Source organism: Hydra vulgaris, chromosome 06 (genome assembly GCF_038396675.1).
Source record: "Hydra vulgaris chromosome 06, alternate assembly HydraT2T_AEP".
In the NCBI taxonomy this organism is placed as follows: Eukaryota; Metazoa; Cnidaria; class Hydrozoa; order Anthoathecata; family Hydridae; genus Hydra; species Hydra vulgaris.
This window is the reverse complement of record NC_088925.1, coordinates 35,832,501-35,847,500: the sequence shown is the minus strand read 5'-3', so window position 1 is coordinate 35,847,500 and position 15,000 is coordinate 35,832,501. Positions and strand designations below refer to the sequence as shown.

The 15,000-nt window shown below is 28.1% G+C and overlaps 1 protein-coding gene across 2 annotated transcripts in view; it reads right to left on the bottom strand.

The window, feature by feature from the left end:
• LOC100208856 (uncharacterized) overlaps positions 1–15,000 on the bottom strand; it is a 123,833-nt gene that overhangs the window by 94,042 nt on the left and 14,791 nt on the right. For both annotated transcript variants that reach the window (XM_065799988.1, XM_065799987.1), the window contains exons 3-15: positions 14,701–15,000; positions 14,378–14,563; positions 13,996–14,151; positions 12,323–12,493; positions 11,899–12,153; positions 11,622–11,765; positions 10,125–10,280; positions 9,731–9,889; positions 9,297–9,446; positions 9,031–9,162; positions 7,001–7,015; positions 6,580–6,717; positions 5,656–6,264 (exon numbers count right to left, since the gene is read on the bottom strand). The exon at positions 14,701–15,000 is cut by the window's right edge and continues 234 nt beyond it. In XM_065799988.1, the coding sequence (XP_065656060.1) occupies positions 5,656–6,264; positions 6,580–6,717; positions 7,001–7,015; positions 9,031–9,162; positions 9,297–9,446; positions 9,731–9,889; positions 10,125–10,280; positions 11,622–11,765; positions 11,899–12,153; positions 12,323–12,493; positions 13,996–14,151; positions 14,378–14,563; positions 14,701–15,000 (2,571 nt within the window). The remainder of the gene's footprint in view (positions 1–5,655; positions 6,265–6,579; positions 6,718–7,000; positions 7,016–9,030; positions 9,163–9,296; positions 9,447–9,730; positions 9,890–10,124; positions 10,281–11,621; positions 11,766–11,898; positions 12,154–12,322; positions 12,494–13,995; positions 14,152–14,377; positions 14,564–14,700) is intronic.

Here is a 15,000-nt window from a genome sequence, read left to right as displayed (position 1 = left end):
GATAAAACTTTACCGAATGATGAGTCAAGCAAGAATGAGTTTTAGTTGATGAAACTAGAAATGATAGCTCCTTTGAGCAGTGACCATGTTAGTATTTGTAGAAAAGAGAAAGAGATGTAACTTTACAACAATGGGAAAGAGGCTAAAGCTTAGCCGATCAAAGTTTTAGCCGATCAGGTTGGACCTGGTCTAAGCTTACCCAAGGCTAAAGCTTAGACCAGGTCCTTTTACTGTATCTGTAAATATGACAACAGTAATCCATTTAGGGATGAATAAGAGATTTGTAGGTAGAGAATGGAATCAGGGGAGAGAAAATAGCAAGCATAATAAAGAGAAGCAACCTTAACAGATGCTAATTTAGCAATGGATTGTAGATATGATAAACAATAATCCAGGAAGACCTAGTGAAGAGAACTCAGTGAGAGGATTGCTATTCATTAGTATAGGAATGTTGACAGTACTGCAAGTAAATAAATTAGAAAAAAAACTAAGCTCCATTACGTGAATAATAGAGCTTAGCATCTGAAAGCACCGTCAGTGGCGTTATTTGACACAAAGTTATTTTATTCTTGAGCATTCAAAGTTTGGAATTTTTACTGAAGTTTTAAAAGTTTTGTTATTATATGCACTTATATGCAATTCAAAATAAAAGTCCTAGTTAAGCAATTTTTTTTGCCAAAACGACCCCAAAAAACAGTACAAGTTAGTTTATTTAGAAAAATGAAAAATAAATTTTTATAGTTTCTGTTTATTAAAAAAATCTGTGATTAAATATAACTAAAAAATGAATGAATATAATAAATAGTAAAACAACTTCAATTTGATTAACTGGAAGTAAAGAATAACATATTATAAAATTTTCCTTATCATGTCGTCAAATGCATATGGAAATTACTGTTGAATAGCAGCAGGGGTTAAAATAGTTAAAATGCTGAGTAGTTAAAAAAGGTTGAAAAAGCTGATCTATATGAAGTTAACAGCAAATTCTAAAAACCAACAGAAATTCTCAATGACATCTTTGATGTTGTTTACCTAGATGTGTAAAATATCATAAAAGAAAAGATGAACTGCATTGAAAAGCAAGAAATATATGTAGAGAAACAATGAAAAATACTCATCTCTTAGAGAATCATTTTCTAATCTCTCTTGCACTTAAGAATGCAACAAAATCTTTTTTAATAAAACAAAAAATTTCACAAATAGTAGGTTTAGCAGCATCAATGTTACCATAGCAACTGGTAGTTTGGAGGATAATCAATGACACCAACATATAATTAGAATAAGAGGTCCCCTAATGTTTAAATCCAATGTTACAACCCCTAATGTTTAAATCCAAAAATTAAGAGAAAATTTTATTTAGTTACACATAGAGTAGAAGCTGCACTTGATCAGACAAATACTCACCTTAGAAAAGCAACTTATACTTATAAACTTGATAACGATGGAAATGTGTTGTCTAGTGAGGAGAGTGTCTTGGGAAGGTGGAAGGAGTATTTTGAGGAACTGATGAATCAAGAGAATGATAGGGAAGGAAGGTTAGTAGAGACAGAGGTTGTGAATCAGGAGGTTCCCCAGATAGGCAAGGAGGAAGTAAGGGCTGCAATTCGGAGAATGAAGTGTGGTAAGGCAGTTGTACCGGATGATATTCCAGTGGAGGCATGGGTTATTTAACAGAATCTTGGAAGGTCAGAAGATGACTGAGGCGTGGAGACATAGCAAAATGGTGCCAATTTTCAAGAATAAGGACGACGTTCAGAGCTGTAGTAATTACAGGGGAATAAAGTTGATCAGTCACAGCCTGAAAATCTGGGAAAGATGAGTGGAAGCTTGGCTTAGAGGAAAAGTAGAGATCTGTGAGCAGCAGTATGGTTTCATGCCAGCTAAGTGCACCACAGATGCTATGTTTGCTCTGAGAGTGTTAATGGAGAAGTATAGGGAATGACAGAAGGAGTTACATTGTGTGCAGCAGTGAGATGTGCAGTAGGAATGACAGACAAGTTTAAAGTGGAGGTAGGACTACATCAGGGAACAGCCCTGAATCCCTTCCTGTTCGCAATTGTCATGGACAGATTGACGGACGAAGTTAGACAGGAGTCCCCTTGGACTAAGATGTTTGCAGTTACAAGGAGTTGATTTGGTGAAGGTCGACGAGTTTACCTACTTAGGGTCGAGGGTACAGAGTAATGGAGGAAGTAAAAGAGAGGTAAAGAAGAGAGTGCAGGCAGGGTGGTGTGGATGGCACAAAGTGTCTGGTGTAATCTGTGATAGAAGGGTGTCAGCTAGAATGAGGGTTAAGATCTATAGGACAGTAGTTAGACCTGCTATGTTGTATGGACTGGAGACAGTGGCACTGACAAAGAGACAAATGAGAGAGATGAAGGTGTCTGAGATGAAGATATTAAGATTCTCACTTGGAGTGACGAAGAAGGATAGGATCAGAAATGAATTTATTAGAGGATCAGCACATGTAGCATGTTTTGGAGATAAAGTTAGAGAATCGAGATTGAGATAGTTTGGACATTTACAGAGGAGACAGGAGAGTTATATTGGCAGGAAGGTTTTGGGGATGGAAATTCCAGGTAAGAGGAGGTTTATGGATGCAGTGGCGGAGGATATGAGAGTGGCTGGTGTGTCAGTGGAGGACACTCATGACAGGGCTAAGTGGAGGAGTTTGATCTGCTGTTGGGACCCCTAAACGGGAAAAGCCAAAAGAAAAAGAAGAAGAAATGCAACTTATACAACTTCAGTATAAAGCAACAGCTTTAACAAGACTACTCCAACAAGGTGTTGAAGAACTTATCATAAGTCCAAGTGCTGTCTGAAAAACACCAATCAATTTCCAATTTTATTATGAGAAAGAAATATAGTCAAGCTACTTGATGTTCCAAAACTTAAAATGAAATTGAGGTAAAATTATAGATATGTTGACATTATGGAATTCTATCAAACATTGGAGCAAAAAGAAAACAATGTTATTACTAATTATATCATAATTTTATATAATGATATAATATTTTGTAATAATAACTATATCATAATATAACAATAATTATATAAAACTAAATAATATAACTATATAATAACTTGTATATATATATATATATATATATATATATATATATATATATATATATATATATATATATATATATATATATATATATAAAATAATAACTACCCATTTTGAATTAAATGTCTGTTTTAAATAAAAGAAGTCTTGCTTACTGCTTAAAAACATTACTTCATTTATTGAGTTTGCATTAGATCAACTTGAAAAAATTATTATTTTAGATTTCACTGCTAAAAAAATGATATTTTTTAACTAAAAATAAAAAAGTATGCATTTTTACAAAAAAAATTTTGTGGTAATTTTTTTTTCCTTATATTTTTTATAAAATAATTATTATTTTTGTAAGATAAATTTTTATAAAATCTTGCTCCTTTTGAGACCCAACATGAACTTTTTGTTTTGATAATATTAAGGGCCCATCTGATGTTTAAGAGACTTACGCTCCCCTTTTTTTTTTTTGAAAATTTTTGAATTCCAGTATTATTTTAAAATATAGAACACATTTAGAGGGTGGGAACAGACATTTTTTTAAAAAGTTTTTTTTTTGAACACTCTCTAAAACTACTATTTTATTCTTCTTCATCATTAGAATCCCCCTATCATCATACCTCTTACAACTACCTTAAAGCTGACTGGAACTCTTTCCATGATTTTCTTTGTGATGGCCCTTGGGTAGAAATCTTTTATCTTCTTGCTAATAAATGGGCTTCTTACATAACTTCTTGGATCCAGGCTGGCATGGAATCATTTATTCCCTCTCGACAATTCCAAGTCAAGCCTCGGAGTCTTGTTTTTGGCATGCTGGAAAGCAACATCTGTTATCCCTGTTTTCAAAAATTCTGGAGAGCGATCTGACTCATCTAACTACTGTTCCATTAGTCTTCTTCCAACCACAAGCAAGTTTTTCGAATTTTTAATTAACAAACACTTAATCTCTCATCTTGAATCTAATAACTTTCTTATCATCAATATAGATTTCGATCTTCTCGTCTTACACCCGATTTGCTAACAGCAGTAATCAATAGATTTTATCATGCATTAGATAGATGTAATGAGGTTAAGGCTATTGCTCTTGACCTTTTTTAAGCCTTTGATAAATTTTAGCATGCTAGTCTTCTCCATAAACTCTCTTCTTATGGTGTAACATCTTAAGGCAAGACTATTGAATCCTTCCTTATCCATCATAGTATAAAAGTTGTTCTTGGAATTCGCTTCCTTCATCTTCCTTTTTCTGTGACTATTCCTAAGTACTCTAAAAACTTTCATTTATCTAGTTTTTTTTTCCTCAAACATCAGTTCTTTGGAATTTGCTTCCTTCATCTTGCTTTCCTGATTCATATAATTTGTAATCTTTTAAGTGGTCTGTCAATCATTATCTTGCTCTATAAACTTCATCTTTTCTCTTCCAGTAAATTCTCTTCCAGTAACTCTAATAGTGGTTGCTTGTTGGAAGATGTTGAAAAAAAAAAAAATTAAGTAGTACATCTAGTAAAAAAAAATTTTCAGTATTTATTTTCTTTTTCACCTTTTCCTAAAAATTCAAGTTTAACAATCTAAACTGTCAAAAATGTTCTATAATGCGAACATTAACCTATCTGTTGCATCAACCTTAACCTATCTGTTGCATCAAGATTGTGACTTAATCACAATCTTGATGCAACAAATAGGTTATAAGTATATACAGATAGGTTATAGGATAACTATAGGTATATACCGATAGGTTATAGGCTTAAAAATAATAGCAGAAAAAATTTATAAAAGAGATGCCTAGAATATAATAGAAAATAATGCTGTGCTATCTACAGTACTTCTTTCAGTTTTAAGTGAACCTAATTCCGATGGAGAAGAGGATGAGTTTGAAAAAGAGCTTGATAGAAAAAGAAAAAAGGAGTAGTGTGACCAAAATTAATTTTGGTCAAACTTCTTTTTTTAATTTTTTTGATAAATATACTTTTAATACAATTTTTTGGACTGCTGTAGGATAATGGAAGAAATGGGACATTCAAAAGTGAATTCAGCTTTTGAGGGAATTGAAGAATACCTAAAAGAATGCAAGAAGCGCGCAGAGTTTATAGTTTATAGGATAAAGAAAAAAGAATCACATAAGAACAAAAGAATTTTTCATTCTATTGTTTCATTCTTTTGTGACTCTTTTTTCTTTTGAAAAAATGCGTTCTATTTTTTTCTGGAAAATTTTCTCTTGACTAATATAAAATATCCCAATTTAAACAAATGAAAATGCATTTTAAAAAAAGTGTCTTTAAATGAACACGATTTTAAGTTTTGCATAAGTTCACAACTTTAGTAAATTGTTAAAGCATTAATAAAGGATTTTCTTCAATGATTTCAGAGCATAACTTTAGAATAACAAATTAATGGTCCCATTAGAATAAAGTAAGAACAATTTATATCAATTGATTTTTTAAATGTCAAATAGTTGAAAATCTGAGTACTTTTTTAGATTTGAAAAAATTAAAATTTAATTTTAATACTGTTAACAAACGGATCTACCATTTCTAAAACAAGGTTATAAATATTAATAGTTTATTAGTAGTAATATTTTAATTAAACAAAACTTAACTTACTTGGAATAATTGGAGTGACAGGTACAGGTGTGGTTGTTACACATGGGTGAAGATTACAAGCTCGAGTTTCAATATCTTGCTGCAATTTTAAGCATGTACGATAACGCTCTTGATACCCCCCTCCACATGGCTGAGCACATTCTGACCATGAAGACCATCCTGTGCAGCCAGTCCATGTTACTTCTGTTGTTAATGTTGATGGTGTTACTGTTGTTTCTTTATAAGGTGTTGCTGTAGTAGTTGATACTGTAGTTGTTGCTGCAGTAGTAGTTATTATGGCAGTAGTTGGTATTGTGGTTGTAGTTGGCACTGTTGTTGTTGTAGTTGTGGTTGTAGTTGTTGTTGTAGTTGGTGTTGTTGTTGGTGTTGTTGTTGTAGTTGGCACTGTTGTAGTTGGTGTTGTTGGTGTAGTTGGTGTTGTTGTAGTAGTGGTTGATGCTGTAGTAGTAGTTGCTGTTGTTGTTGTAGTTGGCTCTGTAGTAGTAGTTAATGTTGTAGTTGGCACTGTGGTTGTAGTAGTTGGAACTGGAGTAGTAGTTGTAGTGGTTGTTGTTATTGGAACTGGAGATGTTGACAATTCTGTTGGAGGAGTAGGAGGTGTAAAAAGACCTAAAAGAATAAGTGCAAAAAGTAAAAAATAACGAATAAAATAAAAATAAATGATATACGATACAAAATATATAGGAAATTTATGAGGTACAAAGAATAAATAAGAATAAAAAAGAATATAAGGCAAAATTAGGAAATGAAATAAAAAAATTAAAACATAAATTGGAAACAACGACAAAAATTCATTAAATTAGTTCATTTAGTTTTAAAAATAATGAGGTTAAAATGACTATAATAACCAGACCTAAAACTAGCTTAACCTTGTTTATAATAGATTTTACAAAAAACAAAGTTTAAAGTTTTTATACAACATACACTTAGGTAGGGTATTACAAGGCCGTGCTTGCAGTTCGTCTGCTTCATGGGTATTATTTTTGCAATGATGAATTCGTGTTTGCATACCATTGCATGTTGCACTACAAGGTGACCATTCACCCCATTCAGAGCATGTACCTCAAATAAATGAAAAATGAAGTTAAATAAAACGAAAATATATTTTAATATTTATAATTTATAACAATTATAATAATTTATAATAAAACTCTAATATAAAAAAAAAATTTATAAAATTATCAAAAATTACCACAATAATAAAAATAATACTTTTAATTTAATACTTTTAGAAACGCTTTTATATTAATGTTTTTATCTTTTATATTATTATCTTTATCACTTTTAATTTATTTTTATTACTAAAAAAATATCGTTATTACTTGAAAATTTAAAAACAACTTACTTGGTTCAGATGTGGCTAAAATAAAAATGCATAACCAATGTAATATATAAATATATATACACAAATGTATGTTTGTGTGTATGTGCATATGTGCATATGTGTACATATATATATATATATATATATATATATATATATATATATATATATATATATATATATATATAACATAAGTTATTAGTTTAGATGAGCATCTGACGTCACACTGAAATAGCCTGCTGCTGGGGGTTTCAGTTCATACATCGACTGACAAATAGCCTGACTTGCAGTAGAGTGCTGCTACATCGACTGAGGGTTTGGCATGGGGCAGCAATCTTTTCATTCATTATTCTTCATTTTTTTCTTCTTTTTCTAAAAACGCAGTATGCTATATAGATAATTATAGTTTTGCACTACTGCAAAAGTAGTGAGAAAATGCTTATCGAAACAAGCTATAGAAGATATATATATATATCTTCTAAAAATGTCATAATTTTTGTGTTCAAAAAACTAGAGCACAGTTTTGATTTATAAAAAACTTTCTTTTTCTATAAGTTAGATTTTTTATTTAACACAAAAATATAAGCGATTTTAAATCTTTCTTTTTATTATTTTTATTATACCTATTAAGTATTTATCAGAGACGAAGTATCGAAGATCATAAGAATTTCATCCTAAATTTTAACTAGAAAAACCTTGAAATCATTCAATTATTGCATTTCAAATTTTTTAGTCTTTCCAACATGTTACTCCATGAAAAAAAATCGAATAGGTTCAAACCTGTTCTGCTGGTAGGCCATTCTGACACTATAATGAAACAAGGGTAATATTTCTCGCACCATACTTGAATGGTTTTTGCTTTAAGTACCCAAAGCCATAACTGCATTTTTGTATCAAGCTTCGACATAATGTGGTATCTCTTGCAAACTTACTCCATAAACTCTATCATTTTGTTAGTTAAGGGGATGCTCAAGCGAGAACAATTTTTTATCAGAAAAAATTATTGGTGGGCTGTCAGACTGTTTCTTTATAATTACGTATCTCTTAACATGTTCAAGCTTCATTCTGTTTTTCAGACCAGTAAACAACTTTTTTTATAAACCATTTTTATAACTTTTTTAACTATAACTTTTTTTATAAGCATTGCTAAGTTTATTTTAATCAAATTTCTGATGGTTTAGGGATCAATTCCAAACTCTTTTGCAATTTATATTCCTGTTCAAGCTGGGTTGGGTTAAATTCGTTTGTGAATTGCATTTATGAACTTTGGTACAAACAACTCTTTTTCTACATGGTTTTTTTAATAGAACTTCATCTTCAGTTAAAACATTTTATGATATGATATAGTATTTTGCGGCCACATCTGGAATACTTTAAATGATTAAAAATTTTAGTTGTTGTGAATTTTGTTTTATCGAGACCAATGAACTCTTTTTTCACAATTTCCAACTCTGACTTTTTTATCACTTTGAATATTTTGAAAAATAAGTATGTGTTTTTGGCAACTGAAAAGTACTGTTATTAGATATGCAAAAAGCAGTTTTATATAGAGTTATTAGAGGTTTACCAATAGCAATTCTAAAATCAGGGGATATTTGTAAATCCCTGCCCTAAATGAATATGTATGTATGTATGTATGTATGTATGTATGTATGTATGTATGTATGTATGTATGTATGTATGTATGTATGTATGTATGTATGTATGTATGTATGTATGTATGTATGTATGTATATATGTATGTATCTATGTATGTATGTATGTATGTATGTATGTATGTATGTATGTATGTATGTATGTATGTATGTATGTATGTATGTATGTATGTATGTATGTATGTATGTATGTATATATATACACACACACACACACACACACACACACACACACACACACACACACACACACACACATATATATATATATACACACACATACATAAATTCTTTTCTTAAAAAAATGTTTCAAACCACTATATTAGTGGTAATCTATTTTTAAAAAAGTAACTGTTTTTATTGTGGATTCAGCAAAATATCTTTTCTTTAACTTACTTGTTGGACAAGGAACTTCATTACAAGTTATGTTTTGTTCATTGTAAACTCCATCACAAGTCCTCCATCGAGACATAATTCCACCAAGACACGAAGCAGTGCATTCTGTGTAAGCTGACCACTGACCACAATCTTTACAATAAAATTAACTTTTAAACAGCATTTTCAAAAATAACATTTATATAATAACATTTATGTAATAACTTATGTATAATTTCAAATATATAACAAATAAGTAACTTTAAGTTTCTGTTAATAAAACTTACAAGGTGGATAACAATTTATTTGATTGCATAATTGCACATCTTCTTCCCTAAATGGTGAATTGGTTTTCACTGAATAACACAATCTAAAACGTTCTTTTTTACCACTGTTGCAAGACTTAGAACACTCACTCCATTCTGCCCAATTTTCACCTTTAATTAATTTGATTTAAACATTGTGTTATTAAGTTTAAAAAATTAAATTGTCACACAAAATAAAAATGAAAAAATAAAAAACGTATTGCAAAAATCATTAAATGGACAATTAAAAGAAACTCTCAACAATGTTTAAGTTGAGTAAAAGTGATACCATTTAATATTTTAGGTTATAAAAAACTACTTTAATTCTTGCAAATTTTTTTAAAATAATTTGAAAGTTTGCACTGCATGATAAGTAAATTTTACTTAACATATAATCTAATACAATTTAAACTCACAACGTGGGGGGCATTCCTGAGTATTGCAGTTTCTTGTTTGTGTTTGAGGTGTGGAAATGATTCTACCAAGATCTTCCCAACTACCAACACGATTACGATATTGATAACCACCACCACATGTTAATGTGCATTCAGACCATTCATTCCATGGAGTCCATTCTAAACAGAAAAAACAGCTTAAAAATTATGAAAATATACAAATACAATATACAAAAAAATACAAAGTAAAGAAGTAATGTTGTTATTAAAAAAACAGGTAAAAGTTGTTTTCCCAGGAAAAGTTATTTAAGTAATTTTACTTTTATTTGTTTCTTCTTTTTATCTTTATTATTTATAGTTTTATTCTTTTTTTTTTTGTTATAATTTTAATTCTTAAATAAATATTGCACATTACCAGTAGGACATGGTTTAGTATTGCATAAGCGTGATTCAGTAAACTCTAAAACATCAACTTGAATATTGTCTGTAATTGAGCAGTTTCTTTTGTGCTCCTGCACACCTCCTCCACATGTCTTGCTACATTCACTATAGTCTGACCATGGATTGCAAACTAAAAAATATAATGACTTATATCAGACATTATACACACACAAATATTTGTTGCAGTTTTTTTAAAAAAAAGCTATTAAACTTAGTGTATTTCGGTAACTATTCAATTGTTTTAAAATTTAATTTGCTATTAAAAGTAATTCAAATGTTAAAAAAAAGCATTAAGAGAAATTTTTTTTTACCTTTTTACCTTTATATATTCTAAGAATTACCTATATATATATATATATATATATATATATATATATATATATATATATATATATATATATATATATATATATATATATATATATATTATATATATATATATATATATATATATACATATATATATATATAAAATATATATATATACACATATAAATATATAAAATATATATATATAAAATATATATAAAAAATATAAAATATATATATAAAATATATATGTATAAAATATATATATATATATAAAATATATATATATATAATATATATATATAAAATATATATATATATAAAATATATATATATATAAAATATATATATATATATATATAAAATATATATATATATAGATCTATAGTTTGTAGCATTTGGGAGTACAAAAGGAAAAAAATGATTCTTATGCCAAAGTAAAAACCATTAATTTAATTACAAAATAATCGATTTTTTAAAAAACCGCAAAAACGCAAATTTAAAAGACCAGAATGTTTTTAAAAACATTCTGAATGTTTTTAAAAACATTCTGAATGTTTTTAAAAACATTCTGAATGTTTTTAAAAACATTCTGAATGTTTTTAAAGCATTCTAAATGTTTTAAAAACATTCTGAATGTTTTTAACAATATAATCAATGTTTTTATTTTTATTTTTTTTTATTAAAAGGTTTTTATTTTTATTTTTTTTACTGTAAATCATGCACGGAGTGTTGCTACATCGACTATCTTATAGCCTGACTCGCAACAAAGTGCTGCTATATCGACTTACAAATAGCCTGACTTGCAACGGAGTACTGCTACATCTACTATTTTTTAGCCTGACTCGCAAGAGAGTGCTGCTACATCAACTGAGGGTTTGGTTGGGGCAGATTCCGGTCTTGCATTTTAATTTTTACTTTTTGTCAACAAAATACGGAAAACTTTCTGATATATATATATATATATATATATATACATATATATATATATATATATATATATGTATATATATATATATATATATATATATATATATATATATATATATATATATATATATATATATATATATATATATATATATATATATATTCTAAGAAAACACACACACACACTGAAAAGATTTACACAAACAACTAAAGATAACTAAAAAATGATTACGCGGTGGGCAGTCAGTCATATAACATTGCTTTGATGCCATTAATTTTTCAGCTTTTCCACCTTCTCTGCAAACCTTTTCACGTAATCGCTTTCCAAAACCACATGAGGTGCTGCAATCGCTCCATGCTGACCATTCTTCACAAACTAAATTTTTTGTAAAACTTTTAAAATTATAAAACATTATAATAATAATTATAAAATTATAAAACATTATAAAAATAATTTTTATTAAATTGTCGACAAAACAATATTAAAGAATTATTAGAGTAATTGTTACCTAAAACTGGCTTAGGTGTTGTTGTAGTTGTTGTTGGCTTCATTGTTGATGTTATAGAAGTTGTGGTTGTTGAAGTTGTTAATGTAGTGGGTACCTCAGTTGTTGTTGTTGATGCTACAGTTGTTGTTGGTGCTACTGTAGTTGTTGTAGTTGTTGTTGTTAATAATGTAGTTGGCTTTGCTGTAGTGGTTGTAGAAACTGTTGTTGTAGCTGGAGCTAATGTTGTTGTTGTTTGACAGGGTAGTTGAATACAAGCTGAAATAAAAATAAAGCTAATAAAAAATAAAACTATTTAAATATTTGCTTTACATTTAAATAAGCTGATGAATAATTATATTTGCTTTACATTTAAACAAGCTGATGAATAACTTTTAAGTAAAGTTTAAATAAAGCAGCAGATTCTTTATATTTGAAAATTTCTTACATCCGCACATTCCCCATTTTTGATCTTGGTCAAAATTACTTGTTGTTCCACACCAATATCCTAATCCTGGTTGCAAAATACACCCATATTGAGGTTTTCCAGAAAAAACAAAAGGTACCGAACAACAAGAGCCATATGAATTTCCACCATAGCTTGGCAACAAACAACTCTCTAAAGTAGATTTAAAAAATGCATAATATTTAAAAACTAATTTTTTTTTAAAACATTTAAAATGTTTACTAAAATTTTTTGGTATTTTAGTTAAGTAACTTTTATTACATTGCATTCTGAACTATGGTATATTTGTAACATGTAGTGATAGTATAAACATAAAATTACGTTGATTTGAGGCAGGGAACAAAATAACTGTAAAAAATAGGCCTATGCCTTAGTGTGAAGAAACCAATTTTTAAAATATAAACTTTAATATCTTAGATTGGATAATAATTTATTTAAGGTTTTAAAATTTTATTGAAAAATCTTCTTATTTCTATAAATTATATCTAAATTCGCACACTCCTGGTTATGAGGAGGTTGTAAAATTTATATTGTTGTAAATTTTGAATGCTTTAGGATTTTTTAAAGATATTTCATCTATATTTATAAATTTTAGTTTTATTTAAGGAAATAACAATTTTTTTTTTGGAAAAACCAAATTTTTCATATTTAACCGAGTGTTGTTTACTTTTTAAGGTATATTTTTTCTATAATCAGCATAATTTATAATAATCAGCATAATTTCTATAATCAGCATAATTTCTATAATCAGCATAATTTCTATAATCAGCATAATTTCTATAATCAGCATAATTTCTATAATCAGCATAATTTCTATAATCAGCATAATTTCTATAACCAGCATAATTTCTATAATCAGCATAATTTCTATAATCAGCATAATTTTTGGTACAAAATCATAAGTAGATAAGACATAAATATAAACAAAAGTTTGGCGTTTAGAACTATCTCTAGATGGTACTCAACTCAAATAACAAAAATCCTGCCCCACTTTAACACTATTATTTTTCTATCATCACGGCCAGCATTCTAAATTTTTTTACCATCTATCATACCTTAAATATTTTTTTATTGTATATTTCATAATAAATTTTTATAGTTATATCTAGAGATGAGAAAAAACCCAAATTTCAAACATTTATATTGATTCTTTTTGTTTTTTTATACTTTAACTTAATTCAGTTCATTGAAAAATTGTAATTTTAATTTAGCTTCTGGTTGTTAAAGATATTTATAGATATATTTAAATTTTAAATGTCAACATTTTGTATAAGAGTTAGTTTGATTTATTTTATAAAAATTAACAATGAGTTCTCTTATTATTTCCCACAGCAAATAAAAAGTTTCCGTTTTTTTCAAATGTTTAGAGAAACTATAAATTCTTTTACATCTCTATTTATACCTTAAAATTCTTAAAAAAACAATACAAAATAAATAGTTTAATCAAGTTTAAGACTGCACTATAATAGTTAAGACTTCAACAGTTAAAAGTAACATTTAAGACTGTACTATAATCAATTTTAAGATTGCACTATTATAATAGTTGTACATTTTTATAAAGTTGATCATTATTTTTGTCTTGAAATAATTTTTTTTTCAAATAATAATTAGTAAATGCTTAACAATACATTTAAACTATTAAACACTAAACATACTGTAAGAATTGGTTAAATTCTGAAGTGGTGGTTTTACTTTTTCTTCTACCACAGAAGTAAAGTTTTTACACATATTAGCACAATGCTTTTTCATCCAACTGTGGAAACAAATGCTTGTTGTATAGTTTATGCAACGAACATCATCTTCATTTTTAACTAAAATATACCAAAACAACTTTAATATCTATAAAAATCTTCATAATATTTACATATGACAATGACAATGCAATGGATAGTCTGTTGCATGTACCAGAGTCTAATAGATAATAATGGCGTTAAAGAGATGGAAACAATAATAATCAGTTTATAAGAAACAAATAAAAATGAATTAATAAAATGAATAATCATAAATTTATTTAAAAAATAAAAATATTTGAATTACCGTCATATTGTAATGGCAAACTTTGAGCATCAGATTTAGGTTTTAAGTTAATTAAATTTGAGGGTCCTGATACACTCTTTCCATCTTTCGTTATATGTGGTGGGTATCTGCTGACTGCTTGAAAATTTGAATCATTGTCTTTATGTGTTATAATTGCAGTATCTGTAAGATGGGTATGTACCCCTTCTATTAAATATAAAAAAACACATATTATGTATATTATGAATATTATTTTTAAATAAAAAAAAAAAGTTTTTTAATTTACAACATATATTTAATTTTTTTTTAAATAAATATAGATAAAAAATTTGGATAACAATTACCAGGATGAGTTTCATTTGCAGGTATAGATTGGCGAGTTTCAGGAACTCCTGATTTTTTAAAACCATCACTTCCAGGAAACATGTTATTACCTAATAAGTTGTTTGTTCCTACTGTATTAACTGGAGTTTCATGATTGTTTGATTCAACATAATTTAAGCTTTCTTTTGGTATTGATTCTAAATTATCATTTTGTTTTGTAACCATCTGCCCTTTTTGCTCATTTGAATAAACTTTGTTAGCGTTTAAACTATTATCAAATTGACCACTGTTCACCATTTGATATGCAGCATTTAGCTCTT